The sequence below is a fragment of the Rhinoderma darwinii genome, chromosome 5 (genome assembly GCF_050947455.1).
Source record: "Rhinoderma darwinii isolate aRhiDar2 chromosome 5, aRhiDar2.hap1, whole genome shotgun sequence".
NCBI lineage: Eukaryota > Metazoa > Chordata > Amphibia > Anura > Rhinodermatidae > Rhinoderma > Rhinoderma darwinii.
This window is the reverse complement of record NC_134691.1, coordinates 126,836,213-126,863,392: the sequence shown is the minus strand read 5'-3', so window position 1 is coordinate 126,863,392 and position 27,180 is coordinate 126,836,213. Positions and strand designations below refer to the sequence as shown.

At 41.7% G+C, this 27,180-nt stretch overlaps 1 protein-coding gene across 3 annotated transcripts in view; it reads left to right on the top strand.

Moving 5' to 3' along the window:
- The window catches only part of FBXO15 (F-box protein 15), a 211,222-nt gene extending 186,368 nt beyond the window's left edge, over positions 1-24,854 (top strand). For all 3 annotated transcript variants that reach the window (XM_075826480.1, XM_075826478.1, XM_075826479.1), the window contains 3 exons: positions 18,889-19,013; positions 20,347-20,616; positions 24,723-24,854. In XM_075826480.1, the coding sequence (XP_075682595.1) occupies positions 18,889-19,013; positions 20,347-20,616; positions 24,723-24,737 (410 nt within the window). In that variant the 3' untranslated portion in view covers positions 24,738-24,854. The remainder of the gene's footprint in view (positions 1-18,888; positions 19,014-20,346; positions 20,617-24,722) is intronic.
- Positions 24,855-27,180: the final 2,326 nt, after the last annotated feature.

The following is a 27,180-nucleotide window of genomic DNA, read 5'->3' as shown; positions in this document are numbered from 1 at the left end:
CTGCCTTGAGTGACTGCAACAAAAAGGTGGTGACAAATGCTCTTTAATCCCTCACCGGATTATCCCTCAGGGTATGTTCACACGTAGTCAACCAAAACGTCTGAAAATCCAGAGCTGTTTTCAAGGGAAAACAGACCCTGCTTTTCAGACGTTTTTTACCAACTCGCATTTTTACCAACTCATTTTTTTACCAACTCGTTTTTGGAGCTGTTTTCATTGGAGTCTATGAGAAAACAGCTCCAAAAACGTCTGAAAGAAGTGTCCTGCACTTCTTTTGACGAGGCTGTATTTTTACGAGTCGTCGTTTGACAGCTGTCAAACGACGACGCGTAAATAACAGGTCGTCTGCACAGTACGTCGGCAAACCCATTCAAATGAATGGGCAGATGTTTGCCGACGTATTGTAGCCCTATTTTCAGACGTAAAACGAGGCATAATACGCCTCGTATACGTCTGAAATTTGGCCGTGTGAACATACCCTTAGGGTATGTTCACACGGCCAAATTTCAGACGTATACGAGGCTTATTATGCCTCGTTTTACGTCTGAAAATAGGGCTGCAATACGTCGGCAAACATCTGGCCATTCATTTGAATGGGTTTGCCGACGTACTGTGCAGACGACCTGTTATTTACGCGTCGTCGTTTGACAGCTGTCAAACGACGACTCGTAAAAATACAGCCTCGTCAAAAGAAGTGCAGGACACTTCTTTCAGACGTTTTTGGAGCTGTTTTCTCATAGACTCCAATGAAAACAGCTCCAAAAACGAGTTGGTAAAAAAATGAGTTGGTAAAAATGCGAGTTGGTAAAAAACATCTGAAAAGCAGGGTCTGTTTTCCCTTGAAAACAGCTCTGGATTTTCAGACGTTTTGGTTGACTACGTGTGAACATACCCTTACGGTGTAGACCAGAAGTAGATATCTCCGTGTTTTCTCTGCCAGTAAACGAGCTTGCCGAAAGTCTTGCAGGTGTTTTTTTTTTTTTGTTTTTTTTTTACTCCTTCATTAACAATTTTGTGCTATTTATGGTTTGCACAAAGCTTAATCTTCTTGCCAACTCCACTCATCACCCTTGCTATGACTCTCCCTTACTAGAGATGTGTATCATATTTTGGTTTAAGGAGCAAAAACATGTTTTTATGCAATTACTTGTATTGTCTAAAATCACATCTGTGTGTAATAGAGAGTCCAGAAATGAAAAATGTTAAATTATATGTGCCACCATATACACTGTATGGACAAAAGTATTGGGACACCTACACATTACACCTACAGTGGCTTTTATGAAACCCCATTCTAAATCTATAGGCATTAATATGGAGTTGCCCCCCCCCCTCCCTTTGCAGCTAAAACAGCTTCCACCCTTCTGGGAGGGCTTTCCCCAAGATTTTGGAGTGTGTCTTTGGGAATTTTTGCCCATTCATTCAGAAGAGCAGGTGAGGTAAGACACTGATTTTGGATGAGATGATTTATGACTGATGTTTTAGTTCATTCCAAAGGTGTTCGTTGGGGTTGAGGTTAGGGCTCTGTGCTGGCCAGTCAATTTCTTCCTCATCAAACTCACCCAACCATGAATTTATAAATTTTGCTTCTTGAACTGGGGCACAGTCAATCTGGAACAGAAAATGGACTTTGCCAAAGTGTTCCTACAAAGTTGGAAGCAAACAATTGTCCAGAAGGCCTTGGTATGCTAAAGCATTAAGATTTCCCTTCATTGGAACTAAGGGCCTAGGCAGGGTCGGACTGGCCCACCAGAGGATCCTCCAATGGGCCCAGGCTCTATCACAATAATGGGCCTTAAAGGTCCAGCACAAGACAAACCCATTTGGAGCTCTTTGGAGCAAATCTCTTGCCACTAGGGTCTATTTCTCTTGGGATGATTCACAAATTATCTATTAGACCTTATTGAAGATATATCCTGTGTGTACAATGATAACAACAAGGACAGTGATGAAATGAATAGTGGACATGTACGTGTTCTATTTAGATGGAGGGTGGGCACTTAGAATCATCCCCTCTGGTTTCCCCCAAGGTATCCCAGTCCGATGCTGGACCTAGGCCAACTCCATAGCATTATCTCTCCACCAAACTTTACAGGTGTCACATAGTAGTCAGACATGTAACGTTCTCCTGGCATTCGTCAAACCCAGACTCGTCCATCAGACTGCCAGATAGAGAAGCGTGATTCATCACTACAGAGAACATGTTTCCACTGCTCCAGAGTCCAGTGGTGGCATGCTTTATACTACTCCATCCAATGCTTGGCATTGTGCTTGATGATATAAGGCCTGCATGCAGCTGCTCAGCCATGGAAATGTTTGGAACTCTGCAGTAATTGAGTCAGCAGAGTGTAAGTGACTTTTATGCACTATACACCTCAGCACTCCGCGACCCTGCTTTGTTGCTTTACGTGGTCTGGTCGTGGTTGAGTTGCTGTGGTTCCCAAACACTTCCACTTTGCAATAATACCTCTCACAGTTGATCATGGACTGTCTAGGAGGGAAGAAATTTCACAAACTGACTTGTTGTAATGGGGGCATCCTATTACAGTAACACGCTCTAATTCAGTGAGCTCTTTAGAATGACTCATTTTTTCACAAATGTTTGTTCCTGCAGACTGCATGGCTAGGTGCTTTATTTTTATACATCTTTGGCAATGCGACTGAAGGAAACACCTGAATTCAGTGATTAAGAGGCATGTCCTAATACTTTTGTTCATACAGTGTATGTCACTATACTTACAGAAAGTGTATTCACCACTGTCATACTTCAAACTTCCTTGTGAGCCGTCTATGAAAACTATGATGCCTGTCCCCATGATTCCTACCCTACTGTTACATGTAATAACAATAATAATCTTTATTTATATAGCCCTAACATATTCTGCAGTACTTTACAATTCAGAGGGTATATGTACAGACAAAATCAGACATTACAGTGACAAAGCTAATTAACAGTTCAAACAAGAGATAGCGGGCACTGCTTCCCAAGAGCTTAAAGAGGCTCTGTCACCAGATTTTGCAACCCCTATCTGCTATTGCAGCATATAGGCGCTGCAATGTAGATTACAGTAACGTTTTTATTTTTTTAAAACGAGCATTTTTGGCCAAGTTATGACCATTTTTGTATTTATGCAAATGAGGCTTGCAAAAGTCCAACTGGGCGTGTATTATGTGCGTACATCGGGGCGTTTTTACTACTTTTACTAGCCGGGCGTTCTGACGAGAAGTATCATCCACTTCTCTTCAGAACGCCCAGCTTCTGGCAGTGCAGATCTGTGACGTCACTCACTTCCTGCCCCAGGTCCTGCATCGTGTCGGCCACATCGGCACCAGAGGCTACAGTTGATTCTGCAGCAGCATCAGCGTTTGCAGGTAAGTAGCTACATCGACTTACCTGCAAACGCTGATGCTGCTGCAGAATCAACTGTAGCCTCTGGTGCCGATGTGTCCTCGCTCGTCCGACACGATGCAGGACCTGTGAGTGACGTCACAGCGTGATCTCTCGAGAACACGCTGTGTGTCTGCACTGCCAGAAGCTGGGCGTTCTGAAGAGAAGTGGATGATACTTCTCGTCAGAACGCCCAGCTAGTAAAAGTAGTAAAAACGCTCCGATGTACGCACATAATACACGCCCACTTGGACTTTTGCAAGCCTCATTTGTATAAATACAAAAATGGTCATAACTTGGCCAAAAATGCTCGTTTTTAAAAAATAAAAACGTTACTGTAATCCACATTGCGGCGCCTATCTGCTGCAATAGCAGATAGGGGTTGCAAAATCTGGTGACAGAGCCTCTTTAAGGCCCTACTACACTGGCTAATTTTGGCCGATGCAACGAGCGCCGATCAACGAGACAGCTCGTTGATTGGCGCTCGTTAGCGCCTGTCACAAGGAGCTATGTATGGGGATGAGCGCTCCTTAATCTAATCACTCGTCCCATACATTATTATCGTGTCGGCAGGTAGATGTGCTGCCGACAACGATAATATTTGAAGAAGTTTTTTTTAATTATTCGATCAGCAGATAAAAGAGCGTTTGCTCGTTCAGTACCATGCATGTACTGATCGCTGCCCTGTTTACACAGGGCAATTATTGTCAACGCGTTCTATGAACACTTGTCTGCCCGATAATTGCCCAGTGTAAAAGGGCCTTTACAATTTATGAGGAAATAGGTGTGAGACAAATTATAAAAAGTTCTTCTTTCATACAAATCCAGCCATCTTTTCTAAGAATACGGTAGTACTCATAAAACTGCATGAGCCAGTCACCCAGACAGTATCTGTGTATGCACAGATATGAAGTGCATTAGCATGCAAAAAGTGTTGGGGATACTGCTGAAATGTAAATATGAGGTTCTGAGGGTTAATGTAATAGTGGGTGGGGGGTAAAAGATAGAAGTCCGAATAGGGAATGTGACAGGCCTATCTAAAAAGATGTGTTTTCCGGGTAAGTTGGAATTAATCTGATTTCCCAGGGTAGCACATTTCAGAAGAATGAATCATTACAAAAAATTTCTTGGGTAACTGAGTGAGAGGTTCGGATAATAAATTATGTTTATCTTAGATCATTGGCAAAACGTATAGCATGGTTAGGGTGGTAGGCAGAGATGAAGGAGGTGCAGCACTGTGGAGAGCTTTGTGGGTGAGAGTAAATGGTTTAAATTAAATTGTAATGTGAATGGGCAACTAGTGCAGTAACTGGCACAGGGTAGAGGCATTGGTGCAGCAGTTGGACAGAAAGATGAGGTTGCTGCAGTCAGAATACAGATGTGTCCTTCCTTAAATGAACACTAACTTTTTAAACAACTTATGCTAATCTAATAGTATACCTGGTATATATCATCTTTGTAATTTACTTACTGTTAAAATTTTGTTGATTTATCCATGCAAATGATGTGTAAAATTACTGCCACTAGTAGTGTCCCTTACTGTATTCTGCTGTCCACCCCCTCTTGTCAAGCAAAATCCCTCTGTACTTATGAAGCAGAGATAGACTGAAGAAAGTGGGGGTGAATCTCTTCACAGCCCTGCCATAGAAGTCTATGGAGAGGAGAGGGGGGAGCAGGAGGAGGAAACAGAAGCAAATAGAAAAACAGACATGGTGCCCATAGAAGTTTATAGAGAGGGAGGGAAAGCAGTGAGAGACACAGACATGCTATCCATACAAGTCAGGGGAGAGGGGAGAATGAATCAGACACTTCCCATAGAAATATATGGAGGGGGAAACAGTAGGAGGTTACACGAGCAGGGAGAGAGAGAGACAAAGACTGTTGCACATAAAAGTCTTGGGAGAGAGGGGCAGCCGGAGATAAGAGTTATATGTCACCCCAGTGCTGGATTCTCAGCTTACACTGCTCATTACTGCTATAAAAGCTACTCCATGATGCATCTACTTCTATATATGTGACGGATCGAGAAAGGAGAGGATTCTCCACTTCTCTATGTGTTTATAGTAGACATGATACGAGTTAGTCTCCACCCACTAGCTAAGAGAAATCTGGGAATTCGAGAGTCTGCAGAGGGTGAAACGGCTAAAAATGCAGACTACACGGCCTATAATAGCGAGAAATAGTGTTATTCCTCACTTACACACATATATAATAGCCTATTCTGAAATGTCACCTGAAAATTTAGGCTTTGTTAATATCACGTTTTGGTCGTACGTTTAGCGTGTACGCTGGTAAAGTGCCCGACATACAGTACGCGCTAAATGTGTGCATAGGGCTCCATTGGCAGATGGAGGCTAGAAGATTGTCCTTTCAGCCTCCGTCTGGCCAGTATACATTAGTATACCGCAAAGAAAATGGTATGGAGTAGTGTAGTATTCCATCCTTCAGAGTCCAGTAAAGAAAACATGTATGTTAAACGTATACCTTTTTTAACATTGTAGCCTATGGGTGATAAATGCCACTGTATGACATCCGTCACAGGCATCCATTAAACAAATACGTCATGGGCTTTTGAAAAATGGTCAAAAGTCGGCAGCAAATCTCACTGTGTCAACGGGGAGATGTACTGCCAACATGATGCAAATGTATGTGGATTAACGAACGATCGTTAATATGATATTAACGATCGTTCGTACACAGACATTCTGACCGTTGCGCCCTTGTAAATGGATCGAATTAAGCGCTGATCGGCGCTTGTTTTACCGACCAGTAATCCGGCCGTGTAAAAGAACCTTAAGGGCATTGTACTGTTACATGTTCTGTAATTGGGAAAACACTGCCATTACCTTATAATGTGCAGAGATTTACCTTATTATTAGCAGCCAGTAAAATATGTTAAATATATAACTACAGTATAAGAATTTTTGGAGATTTGTAACTTTTTTTTAGTTGTTATTCATCTCTGTTTTTTGAGCCTTATACATATTTGTAATTACATTTGCCATAATATTTTTATAAAGTTGTTTGTTTAATTTTTTTTAATTTTTACTGTATTACCTTTCATAGGTCAAACAAAGTTAAGTGCTCTATGCAACAAAACCAGATCTTGTTTAAATTGCATTGTGCAGGGAATATTGTGTTGAACCTGATATTAATTAAGTGTTAATAACAGATGGTCAGGGCATTGCTGCCGCTATAGTAATTTTGGCTGGGGGCCATAAAGGACATAATTAAATATTTCCACATTGTGGACATTTCTTTACAGGTATAGCAGCTGCCTGTCCAAATCTTAAATAAGAGATTTTTTTTTGTGTTTGAACAACCTTGTAGAAAGATGTCTTATAAATCACATACATTCTTCAGATTTTTTCCTCTGCATATAGATGCACAGTAGTAATAAACTTCTTACATGCCACAAAGATAAACATATTGCTTACTTTATTTTTCTGATCATTGCTTGGTATTAATAAGCCATACCTGTAGGCCTCAAAAGATTGTAGTTACAAATAACGTGTTGCTAATCACATGTTTTATTAAAGAAAATAATTGATCTAGCCATTTGAATGAATGTTTTCAGTATCCTTCAACAGTTCCATGAGCTGCACCATTCCCAAACCTTAAAGGACCTCCAAGGGTATGTTCACACGGCTTATTTTCAGCCGTTTTTTGGGCCGTAAACGCCCGAAAAAACTTCTGAAAAACCCCTTCCCTCTGCGGCCACTTTTGACCTTCCTGACAGCCTTATTTTTAAAATCTGACAAATCTCACTTTATGTGGTAATAACTTTGGAATGCTTTTATCAATCCATGCGATTCTGAGATCCATCTTAGTGAGGTTAGAGATGGGAGAAGTCAGTAAGGAGAAGTTTGGAATAAACTGCCTGTAAAAATTAGCGAATCCCAAAAAGCGCTGTATGGCCCTCAAGCCTTGAGGATGTGGCCATTCCAGAACAGACTTTACCTATAGACTTTACCTTAACCGAATCCCTAAGCCTAAACATATTGCTGCGCATCTTCCTAGAGATACGCTTGCTCCATTTCTTTCATGTGGAAGACGAATTTCTGAGAGGATTGAAAACATCCTCCGATTTACCGGACCGATTTAAAGATATTGCTTTATATCCAGATCTTTCAGTAGCGACCATGCTGAGACGCAAGGAATTTGCATCGATGACAAAAATTCTACGGGATAAAGGCATTTTATATAAGTGGGGTTTTCCAGTAAAGCTCATAATTACTAAAACCGGCAGTCAACACGTATGCCTATTGCCACAATCTGTGAAAGATCTTCTGGGGTCTTTTATCATCCCCTCCTCAGAGTCCTCATCTCAGGAACACTGCCCGGCCGGAGTTTGTTACACCTTTGTGGTCTGATAAAGTTAGTAGACCCAAAAGGAGACTAGCTGACTAATGACGGTGCCTCAACTGTGCAAGTTATTCGTCAAGGCTTTCCAATTCTCATCTGGACGCTACTCCTCCTTTCTGACGTTCTTGTAGCCTTAAGCTAACTGAATAGCCGAACTTTTGTCTCTGCACCCTTTTCCCTGAAAGGGAAGTTCCTTTGTAACTTTGCTATATTGCCTATTTGTATCCATTTGTTGTTTTTTTTTTTTTTGTACTATTCTGGTTCTATTTTGTTTTCCCACCCTTTTTAATTAATTTCTCCTTATGTCATAATGGGTCTCAAACTACTTTCCATTAATGCTCGTGGCTTGAACTCTCCTTTCAAGAGATTCCTGCTTTGGAAGGAAGCTTTCAAGTCTACCTGTGATATTTTTTGTTTAGGAGTCGCATTTATCCTCACGAGATTGTAATTTATTTACACATAAGAAGTTCCCTCATGTCTATTATGCGTTCAAAGATGTAAAAAAGGCTGGTGTAATTATTGCTGTAAAAGAAACTATTGCTTTAAAATGTCTTACTTCTTATACTGATCCTCAGGGTAGATATATAATTTTAGTTTGCAAACTAGATAACCTCATATACACCATAGCTTCTTTATATGCCCCTAATACTAGACAAATTCCTTTTATTAAAAAAGTACTGTTGAAAGCTAAATCTTTTCAAAAAGGGGGTTTAATCCTATGTGGGGAATTTAATGTTGTGGTAAATAAGGATATGGACCGTTCTGTTGGAGGTGCTAGAATGTCTCCTGAATTGATTTCTTTGGTCATGGAGGAAGAGTTACATGACATATGGTGAAACCAATATGCATTCAAAAAGGATAATACGTTTTATTCTTCTTCACATAAGATGTATTCTAGGATTTACTTCTTTTTTGTTAATAGGGAGATTTTACTAAATTAGTTTTCCTCGAGAATAGGTTTAATAACCTGGTTGGATCATGCACCAATTGAACTTACGCTATTTGATCAATACACTGCCCCTCGTAACTCCTCTTGGAGATTAAATACTTTCCTTTTAAATTCCCCAACACTCCAGGCATCCAAAGGACAGGCTTTAAAGGAACTTTTTGAGATTAATGCCCCTACGGCCTCTTCCCCTGAACTCCTTTGGTGTACGCACAAAGCTTTTGTTCGAGGTTTGTTTATCCAAGCAGCCGCTAGAGCTAAAAGGGACAGAAACAAAGAGTTTGATTCTCTTTTTGGAAGTATACAATCCTTGGAGTTTCAAATAAAACTAAATCCTTCATCGTCTCTGAGAAAAGAATTACGGAGTTATTGGGATAAATTGCGTAAAGATCATTTTTTTTTATACGAGAAAAACTAAAATGGAACTTTTACGTCCAGGGGAATAGACCAAGTAAAATACTTGCTAAAAGCGTATAACAACATATAGCAAAGTCCACAATTTCCTGGTTAAAAACATCGGAGGGATCGAGCGTATATGATCCTCAGGAGATTACTGAAGCATTTGCGAACTATTATAGCTCCATATATAATCTTAAAGAGGATAAACCGCTTCCTGAAGTGTCTAAAACCACTGTTAACTCCTTTTTGAATCAGGTGAATCTCCCGGTTTTATCCGATTTACAACTCAGTCAATTAAATGCCCCTATTTCTGCTGAGGAAATAAGACTATTGATTCTGAGGGTATGTTCATACGCACTGTTTTCAGACATAATTCGGGCATTTTACGCCTCAATTTACGCCTGAAAAAATGGCTTCATTACGCCTACAAAAATCTTCCCATTGCTTTCAATGGGTTTTACGGTGTTCTACTCCCACGAGATGCTATTTTACGCATCACTGTTAATATTCGGCGCGTAAAAAGACGCCCGCGAAAAAGAAGTGCATGTCACTTCTTGGATGTTTATGGAGCCGTTTTTCATTGACTCTATTGAAAAACAGCTCCAATAATGTCCGTAAAATACTCCACGAAAATCGCGGGTTGCTACAAAAAACGTCTGAAAATTAGGAGCTGTTTTCGCCTGAAAACAGCTCCGTCTTTTCAGACGTATTTTGCTAAGCCGTGTGAACATACCCTTCGGTCTAAACTAAATAAATCTCCTGGGCCTGATGGTCTACCAAATGAGTATTACAGAACTTTCCCAGAATCTGCAAAGTACGTTTATGGGAATTGCGTCTAATCCAACCCCTCCTCCGGAAATGTTACAAGCCACCATTGTCACACTTCCTAAACCGGGAAAAACCTCAGATTCCCCAGCCAATTTCCACCCGATATTCCTTTTAAACTGTGACATAAAATGATATGCTAAACTTTTATAGACTAGACTGAATGACTGTTTGCCTTCATTAATAGCGCCAGACCAAGCAGGGTTTTCAAAGGTGGCCAAGCAAGTGATGGTACTCATAGAATTTATCCAGATAGCCAGAGAATCTACGAATCTACGAATGCATCTCTTTTAATTTCCCTGGATGCCGAAAAGGCATTTGACAGGGTTAATTGGCAATATTTGGAGGGTACTTTTGATAAATTTGGTTTTCATTCCTTTATAAAGACGGCCATTCTCTCACTTTATTCTTCTCAGTCGGCTGGGGTCCTTTCTTCTGGAATTTGTCTAGATCTATTTCTATTACCAATGGCACTAGACAGGGTTGCCCTTTATCTCCATTAATATTTACTTTATGTATGGAACCATTTGCGGAAATGATCCGTAGTTCCAATAACATTTCAGGTATTTAGGTAGGAACGACAGAACATAAAATAGGTGTAATTGAGCCCTAATCTACCCGCTACTCAGTCCCTGCCTACTTGCAACGACCCGACCTAGGCGACGGGGTACAACTGGGCGACGGTCCCTACACTCAATAGGTGCACGATAGACAAACAGACAAGGGTACAAAGAATCCGGGGAAATGGGGATGTTGCCCACGGGAACACCGTGAGCAACAAGCGAGGTGAACGAGCCGAGTCAAACCAGGAGATGAGCGAGGTACAAAAACGCAGAGCAGAAGAGTGGTCAGTAAAGCCAAGGTCAAATACAAGCAGAGGGTAGTAGTTCAAGAAGCTGCAGCAGGGCCAGGAAACCAGCAGAGAAGAATCACAAGCAAAGGAGGAACAGGAAAGGCAGGTATAAATAGACAGAGGGCGGGAGCTAGCTCCGTCTGGCCAGGCTGTGATAGGCTCTCCCACTCCTAAGCCTGCCATCCTGAGTGGTGGAAGATGGAGTCAGTCTCACAGACATAGAAGCAGGTGCAGACTGATTACCTATGGGCGTTGACACAGAAGCTGTGTCTGGCAGATCCTTTACAGTACCCCCCCTTTTATGAGGGGCCACCAGACCCTTTCTAGGTGGACCTGGTTTATTGAGCCTTGGACCACTCTGCTGTCCACAATCTTGGCCACCTCGAATTCTACCCCCACAAGGGTGAGAACAGGGACCGGAGGTTTCCTCGAGGGAGCCAAGGACGGGGAGCAGCGTTTAAGGAGGGAGGCATGAAACACGTCGTGTACTCGAAAAGACAGGGGCAACTCCAGTCGGAAGGAGACAGGGTTGAGGACTTTAATGACCTTGTACGCCCCTATAAACCGGGGAGCAAACTTCTTGGACGGGACTTTAAGGCGCAAATTTTTTGACGATAGCCACACCAGATCCCCGACCACAAACAAGGGGTTAGCAGAACGTCTTCTCTCTGCCTGAGTCTTTTGTATGCTCTGGGACGCCTCTAGGTTCTTCTGAACCTGGGCCCAGACTGCACAGTTCCCGATGAATGACCTCTACCTTGGGATTGTTGGAACTACCAGGTGAAACGGAGGAGAACCGTGGATTAAACCCAAAATTACAGAAAAAGGGGGAGACCCCTGACGAGTTACTGACCCGGTTTCATAAGGGAAAATTCGGCGAGGGGAATGAATGAGACCCAATCATATTGACAGTCAGAGATAAAACACCTTAAATATTGTTCTAGAGACTGATTAGTCCTCTCAGTTTGGCCATTAGTTTCAGGATGGAAGGCAGAGGAGAAGGACAGATCAATCTCCAACTTTTTACAGAAGGCCCTCCAAAACAATTAAACAAATTGTACCCCTCTGTCAGAAACAATATTTACAGGGACCCCATGGAGACGTAGGATGTGTTTGACAAACAAGGTAGCTAACGTCTTAGCATTGGGTAGTTTCTTGAGGGGCACAAAGTGGCACATTTTACTGAAGCGGTCTACTACAACCCACACCACCGACTTGCCTTGAGATGGAGGCAAATCGGTGATAAAATCCATGAAGATATGGGTCCAAGGTCTCTGGGGAATGGGCAAAGAACATAGTAAGCCCGCTGGTCGGGACCTGGGAGTCTTGGACCTAGCACAAACTTCACAAGCGGCGACGTAGGCCTTAACGTCTTTAGGCAACCCAGGCCACCAATAGTTTCTGGCAATGAGGTGCTTGGTACCCAGGATGCCTGGATGACCAGATAGTGCGGAGTCATGATTTTCCCTAAGTACCCTTAGCCGGAATTGTAGGGGAACAAACAGCTTGTTCTCAGGAAGGTTCCCGGGAGCTGAACCTTGATCAGCCGCAATTTCAGAGACTAAATCAGAATCAATAGAGGAAATTATTATACCTGGAGGCAAAACACAAGCAGGATCTTCCTCCGAAGGAGGGCTGGCCATGAAGCAACGCGACAGTGCATCAGCCTTAATATTTTTAGACCCAGCCCTATAGGTGACCAAAAAGTTGAATCTGGTAAAAATAACGCCCATCGAGCTTGTCTCGGGTTTAGCCTCCGAGCAGATTCTAGGAAAACCAGATTCTTGTGGTCGGTAAGGACCGTTACCTGGTGCCTAGCCCCCTCCAGGAAGTGGCGCCACCCTTCAAATGCCCATTTAATGGCTAAGAGTTTGCGGTTGCCAATATCATAGTTACTCTCAGTGGGCGAAAACTTCCTGGAGAAGTAGGCACAGGGACGGAGATGGGTGAGGGACCTGGTACCCTGGGACAAGACAGCCCCCACTCTTACCTCGGACGCGTCAACCTCCAAGATAAATGGCTCCATTTGGTTGGGCTGAACCAGCACAGGGGCCGAGATAAAGCACTTCTTAAGGACCTCAAAAGCCTGGAGAGCCTCATGAGGCCAGTGGAGGAGATCAGCACCTTTGCGAGTGAGATCCGTAAGAGGCTTAGCGATGACCGAGAAGTTAGCAATAAATCTCCTGTAATAATTAGCGAACCCCAGGAAGCACTGTAACGCCTTCAGGGACGCAAGTTGGACCCATTCCGCCACAGCCTGGACCTTGGCGGGGTCCATGCGGAATTCATGAGGAGTGAGGATTTGACCCAAAAATGGTATCTCCTGCACCCCAAACACACATTTTTCGGTCTTGGCAAACAGTTTGTTTTCCCAAAGGGCCTGGAGCACCTTCCTGACATGCTCAATGTGGGAGGACCAGTCCTCGGAAAACACAAGTATGTCATCAAGGTACACTACAAGAAATACCCCCAGGTAGTCTCTTAAAATCTCATTTATGAAATTCTGGAAGACCGCGGGAGCATTACACAACCCAAAGGGCATGACGAGGTATTCGAAATGACCTTCGGGCGTGTTAAACGCAGTCTTCCACTCATCCCCCTCTTTGATGCGGATAAGGTTATAAGCCCCCCGTAGATCAAACTTCAAGAACCATTGGGCCCGCTGAACCTGATTGAAGAGATCAGGAATCAAAGGAAGGGGATACTGGTTCCTTACAGTGACCTTATTCAAGTTTCGGTAGTCAATGCATGGCCTAAGACCACCATCCTTCTTCCCTACGAAGAAGAAGCCAGCACCTACCGGAAAAGTAGAGGGGCGAATGTAACCCTTGGCCAGGCATTCCTGGATATACTCTCATCAGCGAAGTCCTGAACAAACTCAGGTAGAGTGTTCACCTCCTCAGGGAGAGAAATAGAATTAACAGAAAAACATGACGTCATGCATTCATTACCCCATTTGGTAAAATCCCCAGTATTCCAGTTAAACGTGGGATTATGCAACTGCAACCAGGGAAGGCCTAAAACCAAATCGGACGATAATCCCTGCATCACCAGTACAGAGCACTGCTCCAAATGCATGGAGCCAACAAGGAGTTCAAAAACAGGGGTATGCTGTGTAAAATAACCATTAGCAAGAGGAGTGGAGTCGATACCCACTACCGGGACAGGTTTAGGCAAATCAATCAATGGCATAGCTAGAGACATAGCAAATTCCACAGACATAATATTAGCAGAAGACCCTGAATCCACGAAGGCACTGCCGGTAGCAGACCTACCACCAAAAGAGACCTAAAAGGGAAGCAAGATTTTAATACGTTTCATATTTACGGGAAATACCTGTGCGCCCAAGTGACCTCCCCGATGGTCACTTAGGCACGGAAGTTCCTCCGACTGCTTATTCTTACGCCTAGGACATTTGTTCACTTGATGCTTGTCATCCCCACAGTAGAAGCAGAGACCATTCTTCCTGCGGAACTCTCTACGTTGTTGGGGGGACACGGAGGCCCCGAGTTGCATAGGTACCTCCGAGTCTTCCGTGGAAGAACGAAACAACGGAACCTCAGGAGGCATCATGAGGGAGTCAGAGGAGAAAACACAAACACGTTCAAGTCGTCGTTCCCTGAGACGTCGGTCAAGTCATACCGCTAAAGACATAACCTGATCTAGGGAGTCAGAAGAGGGATAGCTAACTAGCAGGTCTTTCAGGGCGTTCGACAGACCCAATCTAAACTGGCACCTTAAGGCAGGGTCATTCCACCGAGAAGCTACACACCACTTCCTAAAGTCAGAACAATACTCCTCAACAGGTCTCCCACCCTGACGTAAGGTCACCAGCTGACTCTCGGCAAAGGCAGTCTTGTCAGTCTCGTCATAAATGAGCCCGAGAGTAGAAAAGAAAATATCAACGGAGGAAAGTTCAGGGGCGTCAGGAGCCAAGGAGAAGGCCCATTCTTGGGGCCAGTCCTGGAGCCGGGACATAATTATACCCACCCTCTGGCTCTCAGAAAATAGAGCCTACAACTCTCCCGAAAGGAGAAAAAAGTCTTCCGGTCCCCTGAGAACCGGTCAGGCAACTTGAGGTGGGGTTCAAGAGGTGAGGTGAGGGGCACTACCAGGGTAGCATCAGGCTGGTTGTCCCTCTGAGCCAGGGCCTGGACCTGTAGGGAGAGGCCCTGCATTTGCTGAGCCAGGGTCTCAAGGGGGTCCATAGTAGTGTCAGGGACCGGGGTAGACTAGGTATATGGGCTTGTGATTATGTAATGTCGGGGTAGGGAAACAGACAAGTGAGCCCTAATCTACCTCCCACTCAGTCCCTGCCTACTTGCAACGACCCGCCCTAGGCGACGGGGTACAATTGGGCGATGGTCCTTACACTCAATAGGTGCACGACAGACAAACAGACAAGGGTACAAAGAAGCCGGGGAAATGGGGATGTTGCCCACGGGAACACAGTGAGCAACAAGCGAGGTGAACGAGCCGAGTCAAACCAGGAGATGAGCGAGGTACAAAAACGCAGAGCAGAAGAGTGGTCAGTAAAGCCAAGGTCAAATACAAGCAGAGGGTAGTAGTTCAAGAAGCTGCAGCAGGGCCAGAAAACCAGCAGAGAAGAATCACAAGCAAAGGAGGAACAGGAAAGGCAGGTATAAATAAACAGTGAGCGGGAGCTAGCTCCGTCTGGCCAGGCTGTGATAGGCTCTCCCACTCCTAAGCCTGCCATCCTGAGTGGTGGAAGATGGAGTCAGTCTCACAGACATAGATGCAGGTGCAGACTGATTACCTATGGGTGTTGACACAGAAGCTGTGTCTGGCAGATCCTTTACAATAGGCTTATATGCAGATTATGTTATCTTAACCTGCACTTCTCCCCTTTCGTCTTTGAATGAGTTACTACTTATCGTTTCTATGTTTTCGGTGGTATCCTATTATAAGTTGAATATTTCTAAATCAATGATGTTACCAATGCATATTGAGCCTCCGCCGAAAAGAATCTGGTCTGCATTTCACATGGCTGGGGCCACATCAGGACTTCCATACTTAGGGATAAAACTCTATTCTTCAGTATCTCAAATATTACATGGCAATTATTCGGACCTTCTTGTGGGTATGAGGTCAGAATGTGAGAAACGAAATACTTTTCAGCTGGATTGCTCAAATTAATTTCATTAAAATGTTATTGCTTCCCAGATACTTGTACTTTTGTAAAACTATTCCTTTTCTTGTCCCTACTTCTATTGCCTCACAAATTCAGAGATTATTTCTCAATTTTATTTGGAACAACAAAAGAGCGAGAGTAGCTAAAAACTTATTATTTCGTAAGGTCAGGGCGGGAGGATTGTGAGTTCCACATGTGGTTGCATACAAGATACCTGCCATTCTGGATCAACTTTGCTCGTTTATGGAACTCTCCATGAACTTCTTTATGGTCTCATATGTTCCCTCACTCTTCCTTAAAAATCCTTATGGCTGCGACTTATGTGGGAGCAAGGTTACCTATAGTGACAATGCAAACCACTTCTGATTCCTTGAATATTTGGAAGCTATATGTCTGTAAATATAGATGGGTTCAACTATCATATGACCACATACCGATACAAGCTTTTCAATCTTTTGTACTGCATATAGCTTTGTTAACTTGGGAGACGGCAGGCATAACAGTCCTTTCTGATTTGTATGACAATGGGAACATGCAGTCTTTTGAAAATTTAGTACAGGTGTATGGCATTCCCCGTAGCTCGTTTTACAAATATCTCCAGCTTAGACATTTACTTCAATCGATAACTTTCCCTGCAAAACCCACTATTCTCTCGTCCTTTCATAAGTTTTTATTTCAGTGGCAGGGGTACTGTAGGTGACTTTTCTGCAGTTATGATCTTCTCTTGAACAAAAATACCTCGGGAAAGTCTGCTCATATTTTGAGGTGGGAACGAGAGATGGGAGCTACGTTTTCTATTGATCAATGGCTGAAAGCCTCTAGTTGGATTCTTCGACACTCTAAATGTATTAATTAAATAGAGCTCACACGGAAAATTCACCTTCGATGGTATTTGACTAGATTCGCTAATTTCTTTACTGGCAGTTTTAACTTTTGCTAGAGGGGATGTGGTTCTCTTGGATCCACCCTACACATGTGGTGGTCGTGTTCCACAGTTAGAGTTCTGTGGACAGAAGTTTTTAATTTAATATTAGACCTAACTAGTGTATCTATTCCACGTAATCCGGAATTGGCCATATCTGATATAGGGCTGGAAGATATTCCTTTTATCTTTCGAGTATTGGTACATCAAATTTTCATAGCCACTAGAATGGCCATAGCCAAGTCCTGGAAGTCTCCCATCTCTCCTTCCTTGTCAGAAGTAATTGGTAGGGTGAATGTTAATTGTCATCATGGAACTCTTTTATTGCAAAACTCCTCCGTTCTTAATAGGAATTTATGTTCTTGGAAGCTTTGGATAGACTCAAAATATTATTTCTAATGACATGCTTATTTATTTTATATTTGATATCAAGGGCACAGCATTGTTGATATATGTTTGTGTATGTATTGCGTGTGTTTTTTATGTTGCTATCACATGTACTTTGTGTATTGCTTTTCATCTGTGTTCCTAGGACCAAAGTCTTGTTATGTACTGTTGGAAAAATGTGGAAAATCTCAATAAAAATGTATTCATTTAAAAAATAAATGCAGATACCTGGTGGCCAACAGTCACTGGTGAGAGAGGCAGTGTTAAGCGTTTCCCTCATGAATACAGTGGACTCATAACTATGAGTCCACTGTATTCTTTCTTGGCTCTATTAGCCAAACAGCATTATTTTCTTTCCAGCTGTGTGGGCTAATAGTGCCTGTCCGCATACTATGCTGCCCTTAAATAGAGCATCATAGTATGATGACAGATCCAATGCCCTTTTATGTTTGACGCATTCATCAGGAAAATCTCATGACTTTATGTGCCAGATGTAAAGCCCCAAACTCATGCGCCGAATGTAAAGCCCTGACCTATGCAACTTTATACTGGCAGGCTAGACTTTCCTTTTAAAATAATAAAAAATAGGGATACCTACATTAAAATCAGTTGTCAAGAGGGCACTTGGGAGCATTTCCCAGTTCATGTGTCGAAAGTACACACCAAATGCTCCGTGAACATAGCCTTGAAGGGGTATTCCCAGAATCGACAATTATCACCTATCTACAGGATACTGCTGGAACACCCACCAAAATGGAGTCCCGAACCCCCTGTTCCTCCTCGTTGCTCAACCGTAGTGAGGAGGACTTCAGTGGAGCAGCGGTCGAATAGGTGCGCTGCCACCCCATTCAAAGTCTATGGGAATGACAGAAATAGCCGCATACAGTACTTGGATTTTTCTGTCAGTCCCATAGACATTGAATGGAATGGCGTGCGAATGCTCGACCGCCCCTCCATTCAAGCTGCTACTCACTGCAGGGGGTGTAGTAAGGATCATCTGGGGGTTCGGAACCTCCTTTCTCGTGATTGGGGGGGGGGGGTAGCAGCAGTGGGGCCCCAGCAATCGGACAATTATTGCCTATTCAGTGGATAGATGATAATTGTTGATTCTGGGACAACCCCTTTAACTACAGACTACAAACTGTCACTTTTAATATTCGAGTGAATACTCATAGATTGTAATCTGTTGCCTAGAAGGCAGGGAGAAGCAACTGTGAATTTGAAATGACATGCGGCACGTGTCAAGGTAACAATTTTTTTCCTTATCTGTGAATTTTTGTTTAATAAATTATTGCTAAGACAATTTGTTCATTTTTTTTAAATTCCATGACATCACCTTTATCCTTATATACTGTTTGTTTCCATATGTGTTAAAAAAAATAAAAAAATTTACTGGGGTGTCCCTACCTTTTCACTGTATTTAAGATGTTCTGGAATAACTAAAATAAGCATTCTTACACTATACAAGAAAATATACAGTATATTGGGGTCAAGTGATCAATCAATTATGTATATTTGCCATATACTGTATCTACAGTAGATGTTTCCTATATGCGTGATCTGTTTAACATAAGGTTATGTCTGTTTAGGTTAAGGTGTCTTTAGGGTTTATTATCATATGGAATATTATACATTTCTAACTGTTTTACAGACTATATAAAGAATGGCTATTTACGAATGGCAGCCATAGGATTGTTGAACAACAGAAAGCACGCCCCTGTTATGGGTAATGTTGATTTTTTGTGGGAGACTCTGACACTAAGTGGAATCATAAAGGTAAATTGCATTTCTACAGAAATAAAAATAGTAAACATAATAAGAAAATATAAATTTTCTTCCTCGTTCAATTGGTTTTGCTAGCCCTTAATGGGAGGAGCAGGGGAAACAAATCTTTACCATATGCAGCTTTAGGGCTGTGAGGATGGAGTCACCTCCCTTGCATAATGGGGTGAATTACCAGATTTACATATCAGGAGCATGTATCTGTAGGTACACAATGGTCGCAAAGAAGATTCTAAACATCCAATGTAACACACAGGAGCAATACTCCATGGATACCTAAAATGTTACCAGCGATAACTAAGCAAGCCAATGTTTAAAAATTCTGTTTCACCTTCCACATAGTCCTTTTGGGGTTTTCGCTGAACTTTTAATATTCTCAAGGATCATAGGAGAAATGATGACGCATATAAGAGAAGCTTGTTTGATTTCCTTATCTTATCCCTCCTAGGGACTCACCCCCTATACCTACTGCCAGGGTCCATGGTACTCATAGACAGATGTGACCTCCAAGTTCAAGAACCTTGAAGAGCCAGTTTGAGCCAATAAGTTGCTATCTTGTAGATGGAGCAGTTAGATGTCAAGCATATTTATTGTTTTTGCCTTTTCCTCATTTTCACAGCCATAACTTTTTTAATTAACTTTAACATAATTGTACAGGTTGTTACAATTATAGGGATACCAAATATATGGCCCTTATTACCCATGTGTTTTGTTTTATACACCAGGAAATAAAGTAGTGAAGATGCTCTGAAGTTGGTGAGTGCCATGCTGATATTTCTTCTTATTTATTCCTCTATGTGACCTCTTTGCACTTTGATATGACGCAGCACTGAGCACAACCATCATCGACTGGAAAGTTTGCTGTTGCATGGATAACGCTACACATTGAATTACATGTGAATGGTGTATGTGCCAATTGAATCTTCTGTGATTATATATATATATATATATATATATATTTACATGTTAGACAGGATTATAATGGGGCAAATGAGATTTCCATCTAGGTACCACCAACACTTTTTCTACCCCATGTACAGTTGAGGGGCATACAGAGAAAAATATATGTCAATTTTTTTTTAAAAGAACAAAAAAAAAACATATATTCGGTATCCCTATAATTGTAACAACCTGTACAATTCTGTTAACATAGTTAACTGCATAAAAGAAGAAAAAAGTTGTGGCTGTCCACATGAGGAAAAGGCAAAAACATAAAATTTGCTTAACATCTAACTGATACAAGAACCAATTTTCTTTACAATCTATAAAGTCTGTTAGCTGTCTACAAGTGGTTAATCTGCTAATAGACAATTCTTTCATTTTATAGAACTGCTTCATGATGGATGTAACCGTTTCAGATGAATCGGAAACTCCATATTGGTGTTTTAGTGCTCCAGTTCAGCTATGTGAAATGAAATCCTCAGAAACGCTTTACGACTTCATGGGGCAGAGCTTTGACCTGAACTACAAAGATGATGTGGGAAAGGTTCATGCTGAACTTATTTGGATGAAAGAAACAGAGGAACATTATGTCATAAATTTGGTCTTGTACTTAAATACAGAGAAAGTCAACAGTTACTATGGAACAAATTACACAGTAAGTAACGTAAATATCCATACGTAAAACATACTTATCATTTTACTGTGATAACTTTTATGATCATATCACTGTTCTTGCAGTAAACATATAAGTATAAAGATTAAAAGTTTTTTTCATAAATAACTGTTAACTTCATACTGTACTATTATAGCGTTGAAGAGAGGTGCTGTTTAACCCCTTAGTGACCAGCCCATTTTAGGCCCTAATGACCAAGCTATTTTATTCGTTTTTCTATAGTCGCATTCAAAGAGCTGTATGAGGACTTGTTTTTTGCGGGATTAGTTGTACTTTTTACTAGCACCATTTTTGGGTACATATAATTTTTTTATTAACTTTTATTAACTTTTTTTGGGGGGATTATAAAAAAAAACTGAAATTCCGCCATTATTCTATGCGTTTTTAAATTGACGCCGTTCACTGTGCGATGTAAATAACATGTTACCTTTATTCTATGGGTCGGTACGATTACGGCGATACCACATATGTAGAGGTTATTTATGTTTTACGACTTTTGCACAATAAAAACACTTTTGAACTAAAATTATTTGTTTTTGCATCGTTGCTTTCCAAGAGCCGTAACTTTTTTATTTTTCCATCAATGTAGTGATTTTTTGGGCTTGTTTTCTGCGGGACGAGACGTAGTTTTGATTGGTACTGTTTTGGGGTGCATGGGACTTATTGATTCATTTTTATTATGACTTTTTTGGGGGGCAATGGAAAAAAATAATAATCTCTCCATTGTTTTTTGCGTTTTTTTTTACGGTGTTCACCTTGCGGTTTAAATTACATATTAACTTTATTAATGGAGTCATTATGGTCGCGGCGATACCATATATGTGTACTTTTATTTATTTTATTACACTTTTACTAAATAAAACCACTTTTTATGGAAAAAAATGGTTTTATTTATTTTTTTACTGTAAATTTTATTATTAATCTTTATTTCACATTATTATTATTTATTTCACTAGTCCCACTAGGGGACTTTACTGTGCGATCTTCAGATCGCTGCTATAATGCTTTGGTATACTTCGTATACCAGAGCATTATTGCCTGTCAGTGTAAATCTGACAGGCAATCTGTTAGGACGTGCCTCCGGCGCGTCCGAACAGGCATATGTCCAGGGCAGACCTGGGGGCTTTTATCAAGCCCCCCGGCTGCCATGACACCCCATCGGAGACCCGCGATTGTATTCGCGGGCCGCCGATGGGTGACAGAGGGAGCTCGCTCCCTCTGTAAACAAAGTTAAATGCCGTGGTCGCTATTGACGGCGGCATTTAACGGGTTAAACGGCCGCGATCGAAGTAAACTTCGATCGCGGGTGTTGGAGCAGGAGCTCAGCTGTCATCAGACAGCAGAGCCCCGGCTCCAGCCTGCACGGGAGACCCGTGCAGGACTTAGACTAGGCGAACGTGAAAAGGCGTCAGCCTAGCCTAAGGCCCCTTAGTGACCAACGTAAAAAGGCGTATTGGTGGTCACTAAGGGGTTAATAGTGGAAGGTTATAAACGGACAGGCAGTAATACACTGCAATACAAAAGTATTACAGTGTATTATAAAAGCAATCGGATGATCGCATATTAAAGTCCCCTAGTCGGACTAGTATAAAAGTAAAAAAAAAAGTTGAATACAGTTAATAAATAAAATGTGAAAAAAAATAAATGAAAAACCCACTTTTTTACCTTACAAAATGCTTTACTATTAAAAAAAACAACACAATAAAGCAAAAAAATGACACACATTTGGTACGGCCACGTCCATAACGACCCCGACTATAAAGCTATTACATTATTTAACCCGCACGGTGAACGCCGTAAAAAATAATGGAAAAATTGCTGTTTTCTGTGAATCCTGACTTAAAATAAATGTGATAAAAAGTAACCAAAAAGTCGCATCTACTCTAAAATGGTACCAATAAAAGCTTCAAGTTGTCCCGCAAAAAAAAAAGCCCTCATACAACTGCATCGGTGGAACAATAAAAAAGTTATGGCTCTTCAAATATGGAGACACAAAAACAAATAATTTTGAAAAAAAAGTGGTTTTACTGTGTAAGTAGTAAAACATACAAAATCTATACAAATTTGGTATCTTTGCAATCGCAACAACCCGTTGAATAAAGTTATTGTGTTATTTATACCACACGGTAAACGGCGTAGATTTAGGTCGCAAAACTTTCAGGTTTTCTTCTCTCCCTCCCCAAAAAAAGTTAATAAAAGTTAATCAATAAATTAAATGTACCCCAAAATAGTGATATAAAAAAAATACTTGTCCCACAAAAAACAAGACCTTATACAGCTATGTCGACGCAAAAAGAAAAAAGTTATAGCTCTTGGATTGCGACGATGGAAAAATATAAAAAATGGCATGGTCATTAGGCCCCAGAATGCAAGCATGGGGAAGGGGTTAAGTAGGAACTTCACATTTGGCCACCTCTCCACTGAATCTGGGCAACAGAGCCTGCTTTTTTTTTTTTTAGATAACAATAACCAAACCTTCTGACATTTATGACATGTCATATAATTCAGTTGTGGGAAGACCTCTTTAAGCACTTATTCAACATTGTCTTTAACAACTTATTTTAAATGTGTTGTTTTGACCGCATTCATTGACAGATTTGCATTCAATTCACCAGCTCAATATATCACAAAACAGGTTTTGTAGGAATCTATGACCTGCAAAAAATATATGACAAAATATCACAACTGCCTATCAACAGCTAATGGTTTTAGGTGGCTAGCCTCCAAAGTGCCGTTAAAAAAGTGATTGCATGCACAATAACACATACCCCTTCCCCAAAATATAAATTTTATATCTCACTAAATAACCTAAAGGTGTACTAAGGAAAGTAAGTACACTATTGTAACTTATGTACAATCTGTATATTTGCTTGTGAATGAGAACTGTGTCAGAATATAAAAATGTAGCTCCTAGCTGGTGAGTACCAAAAAACACCTGTACGATCCCTTGCTATTCAGGATAATATTGTGTACAATCGAGTCAAACATAGAGATCGGTGGGGGTCTTAGTGCTCAGACTCCCACAGATCAAAACTTCTGACATTTTTTAAAAGTTGAGCTACACTTTAAACAGGAATTTCATTTACAATGGTATTATGATAAGTTATAGATACATGTGCCTGATCTCAGGCCACTACTGATTTCCAGAATGAAAGGCCCCTATAAAGTGCTTAAACCCTTTGGCACTGCTCAGAGATTCTGGTTACTCGAAAGCTGACTCCACATTCTAAACGTGGATCTAATCATATCAAAATAAATATATACAGTGGCGTAACTACCGCCGTAGCAGCCGTAGCGGCTGCTACGGGGCCCGCAGCATTAGGCGGCCCGTGTCGCCCGCCGGCACGGGCCCCCACCATGGCCGGAGGCTCCGCTAGCAGCCACTATAGCTGCTACAGCGCGACGCCACTGAACACTACGGCAGAGCAGGGAGGTATCTCCCCACTCTGCTATTAAACAAAAGACATGTATCCCCTATCCACAGGATAGGGGATACATGTGTGATCGCTGGCATTGATAGGGAGAACGGGGGACCGAAAGTCCCCTGAAGTTCTCCATCACAAACCTCGGACTTCCGGGGTCAGTGTCGTCAGCTCCGTAGAAATGAGTGGAGGGGGCTGTATGGAGTGATCTACAGAGGGGGCTGTATGGCGTTATCTACAGGGAGGCTGTATGGCGTTATCTACATATATATATATATATATATATATATATATATATATATATATAGAGATATATATATATATGTTTATATATATGCTTTTTTTACACTGGAAATCAGTGGTGGTCCAAGATCGCAGGCGTCACTACGTGTCTCTGACATATCAGAAGATCATTTTGACTGGATTTCCCCTTTAAGGTTAGCTGCAACAAGACAGTGATCCAGAGCGGAAAAGCAAGAGACAATTCGATGTACAGCAGAGTATATTGTACGGTAAGTCGGTTTCAGCACAATATGTACTTTATTCATTATGTACATGTACAAATAATTGTCCTAAAGCAGAATATAAAACTGCACACATTAAATAGATACATAGGTCATTTAATTGCATTTACTTACAATTGTTAATCATTTTTTTATGTTTTAGGATTTCTCTGGTTGATAAGGCATATTATTCCTTGAAGTATTCACCCACGACTGAATCTTGAAGAAGAAGACTAGGAATTTTACAAACTCTGTTGCAGTGTATCTAAATAAAACTACTTTACAGTACATTAAATTCCAGTACAGATTTATTACGAAGTATCTCCATTACTGTAATCTATGGGTCAACCGAAGAGTATTTTTTTTAGTCAACTTATTTCAAGTTATTTTTAGTTGTTGATGATTGTTTTTATGTTTTATCCAAAGTTAAGGCTTGGTTATAAAGGCTTTCTTTAACCCCTTCCAGACATTTGTCGTAAGTAAGTGACATGGAAAGCCAGCTCTTCCCGCAAAATGTTGTATACTTACGACAAATGCATGGCACCGGCTCAGAAGCTGAGTCGGTGCCATAATCCCCGGATGTCAGCTGTATCTGACAGCTGACATCCTGCTATAACGGCGGGGACCGAAGTTAGCTTCGATCCCCGCCATCGACACCCCAGCTCATCGACATCCCAGCAATGAAATCGATGGGGGGGGGGGGCGGTGGCTGCAATGGCAACCGGAGGCCTAATACTGGCCTCCCGGTGTGCCTAGCACAAAAAAACTTCCAGCCCCCGCCCGGAGGCAGGGCCTGAAAGGCTTCCGTAGCCGCTGGCAAAATGGCGCCAGCTCAGGAGATGAGCCGGTGTCATCAGCGGTGGTAATCAGCTGTATGTTACAGCTGACATCCACCTGTAATTGTAGGAACCGGAGCTAGCTCCGATCCCTGCCATTAACCCCTCAGATCGGCAGCTGTACCCTGCAATCGCACGACTGCCGACTGCTATTATGACACCAGGAGACGTAGGTAGTGCAATGCATTAGAAAAAATCTGACAGTTGGACCTTCAAATCCCCTAGTGGGACTAAAGTAAAGTGTAAAAAAAAGTTGTAAACGATATAATAAAAATTTTAAGTAATAAAATAAAACACAATCGCCCTTTTTCCCTTATCAAGTTCTTTATTATTGAAAAAAATAAACCATATTTGGTATCGCCGCGACCGTAACGATCTAAACTATAAAAATATTATGTTATTTATTCCACGCGGTGATCGGCGTAAAAAAAACCCATAAAAAATAATGGCAGAATTTCTGTTTTTTGGTCACTTTGCCCTACAAAAATTAAAATAAAAAGTGATCAAAAAGTCGCATGTATCCAAAAATGGTTCCTATAAAAACTATAGCTCGTCTCGCAAAAAACAATCCCTCATACAGCTCCGTCGACGTAAAAATGAAAAAGTTATGGTTCTCACAACATGGCGACAGAAAAAATACATTCTTTTTACAAAAGTAATTTTATTGTGCAAAAAGTTGTAAAACATAAAAAAGTGCTATAAGTTTGGTATCGCCGGAATCGTATGGACACGCAGAATAAAGTTAACATGTAATTTATAACGCATGGTGAACGCTGTATAAAAAAAACCTAAAATAACTATGCCAGAATTGCTGTTTTTTGGCAAGGTGCCTTTCAAAAAATAGGATAAAAAGTGATCAAAAAGTAGCATGTACCCCAAAATGGTACCAATAATAACTACAGCTCGTCCTGCAAAAAAACAGCCCTCTTACTACTACGTCTATGAAAAAATAAAATTAGTTAAGGCTTCCATAAGTCAGGAAATAAAAAATATGCAGTTGTGCAGATCAGAGGGGAACATTTCATCTGTTTCAAGAGGCGATTTATCGGGGCCCTAAAATTAGGGAACCAGGAAGGGGGGCCCAAACATATCTGCTAGAAGCGAGGGTGCCCGTATTATACCAGGACAACACTTCCTAGCAAAATTCCCCAAACTGCAAAGGTGCGGAGTGTGGACCAAAAGGGGGATAAGTAAAGACACCGTTTATCAGTGCGACACCGGCCTGTTCAGAAAGGATTGCTTCACAGCGTAACACACATCTATGGATTATTTTATTGTTTACCCCATTATTATACCACCTGACTATGCCCCTGATGTACTGTAATGTCGGGGTAGGGAGACAGACAGGTGAGCCCTAATCTACCCGCCACTCAGTCCCTGCCTACTTGCACGGCCCGTCCTAGGCGACGGCGTACAACTTGGTGACGGTCCCTACGCTCAGTATGTGCACGACAAACAAACAGAAAAGGGTACACAGAAGCTAAGGGAAATGGGGCAGTTGCCCACGGCAACACCGTGAGCAACAAGAGTAGTGAACGAGCCGAGTCAAACCACGAGTGTACGAGGTACCAAACACAGAACAGGAGCGTAGTCAGTAAAGCCAGGGTCAATTTGAAGCAGAGGTCAATAGTACTAGCAGGAACAGCAGAGCCAGGAAACCAGACAGAATCACAGGCAAAGGAAGAGCAGGAAATGAAGGTATAAATATACCGAGGGCGGGAGCTAGCTCCGTCTGGCCAGGCTGTAATAGGTTCTCCCACTGCTCAGCCTACCAGCCTGAGTGGT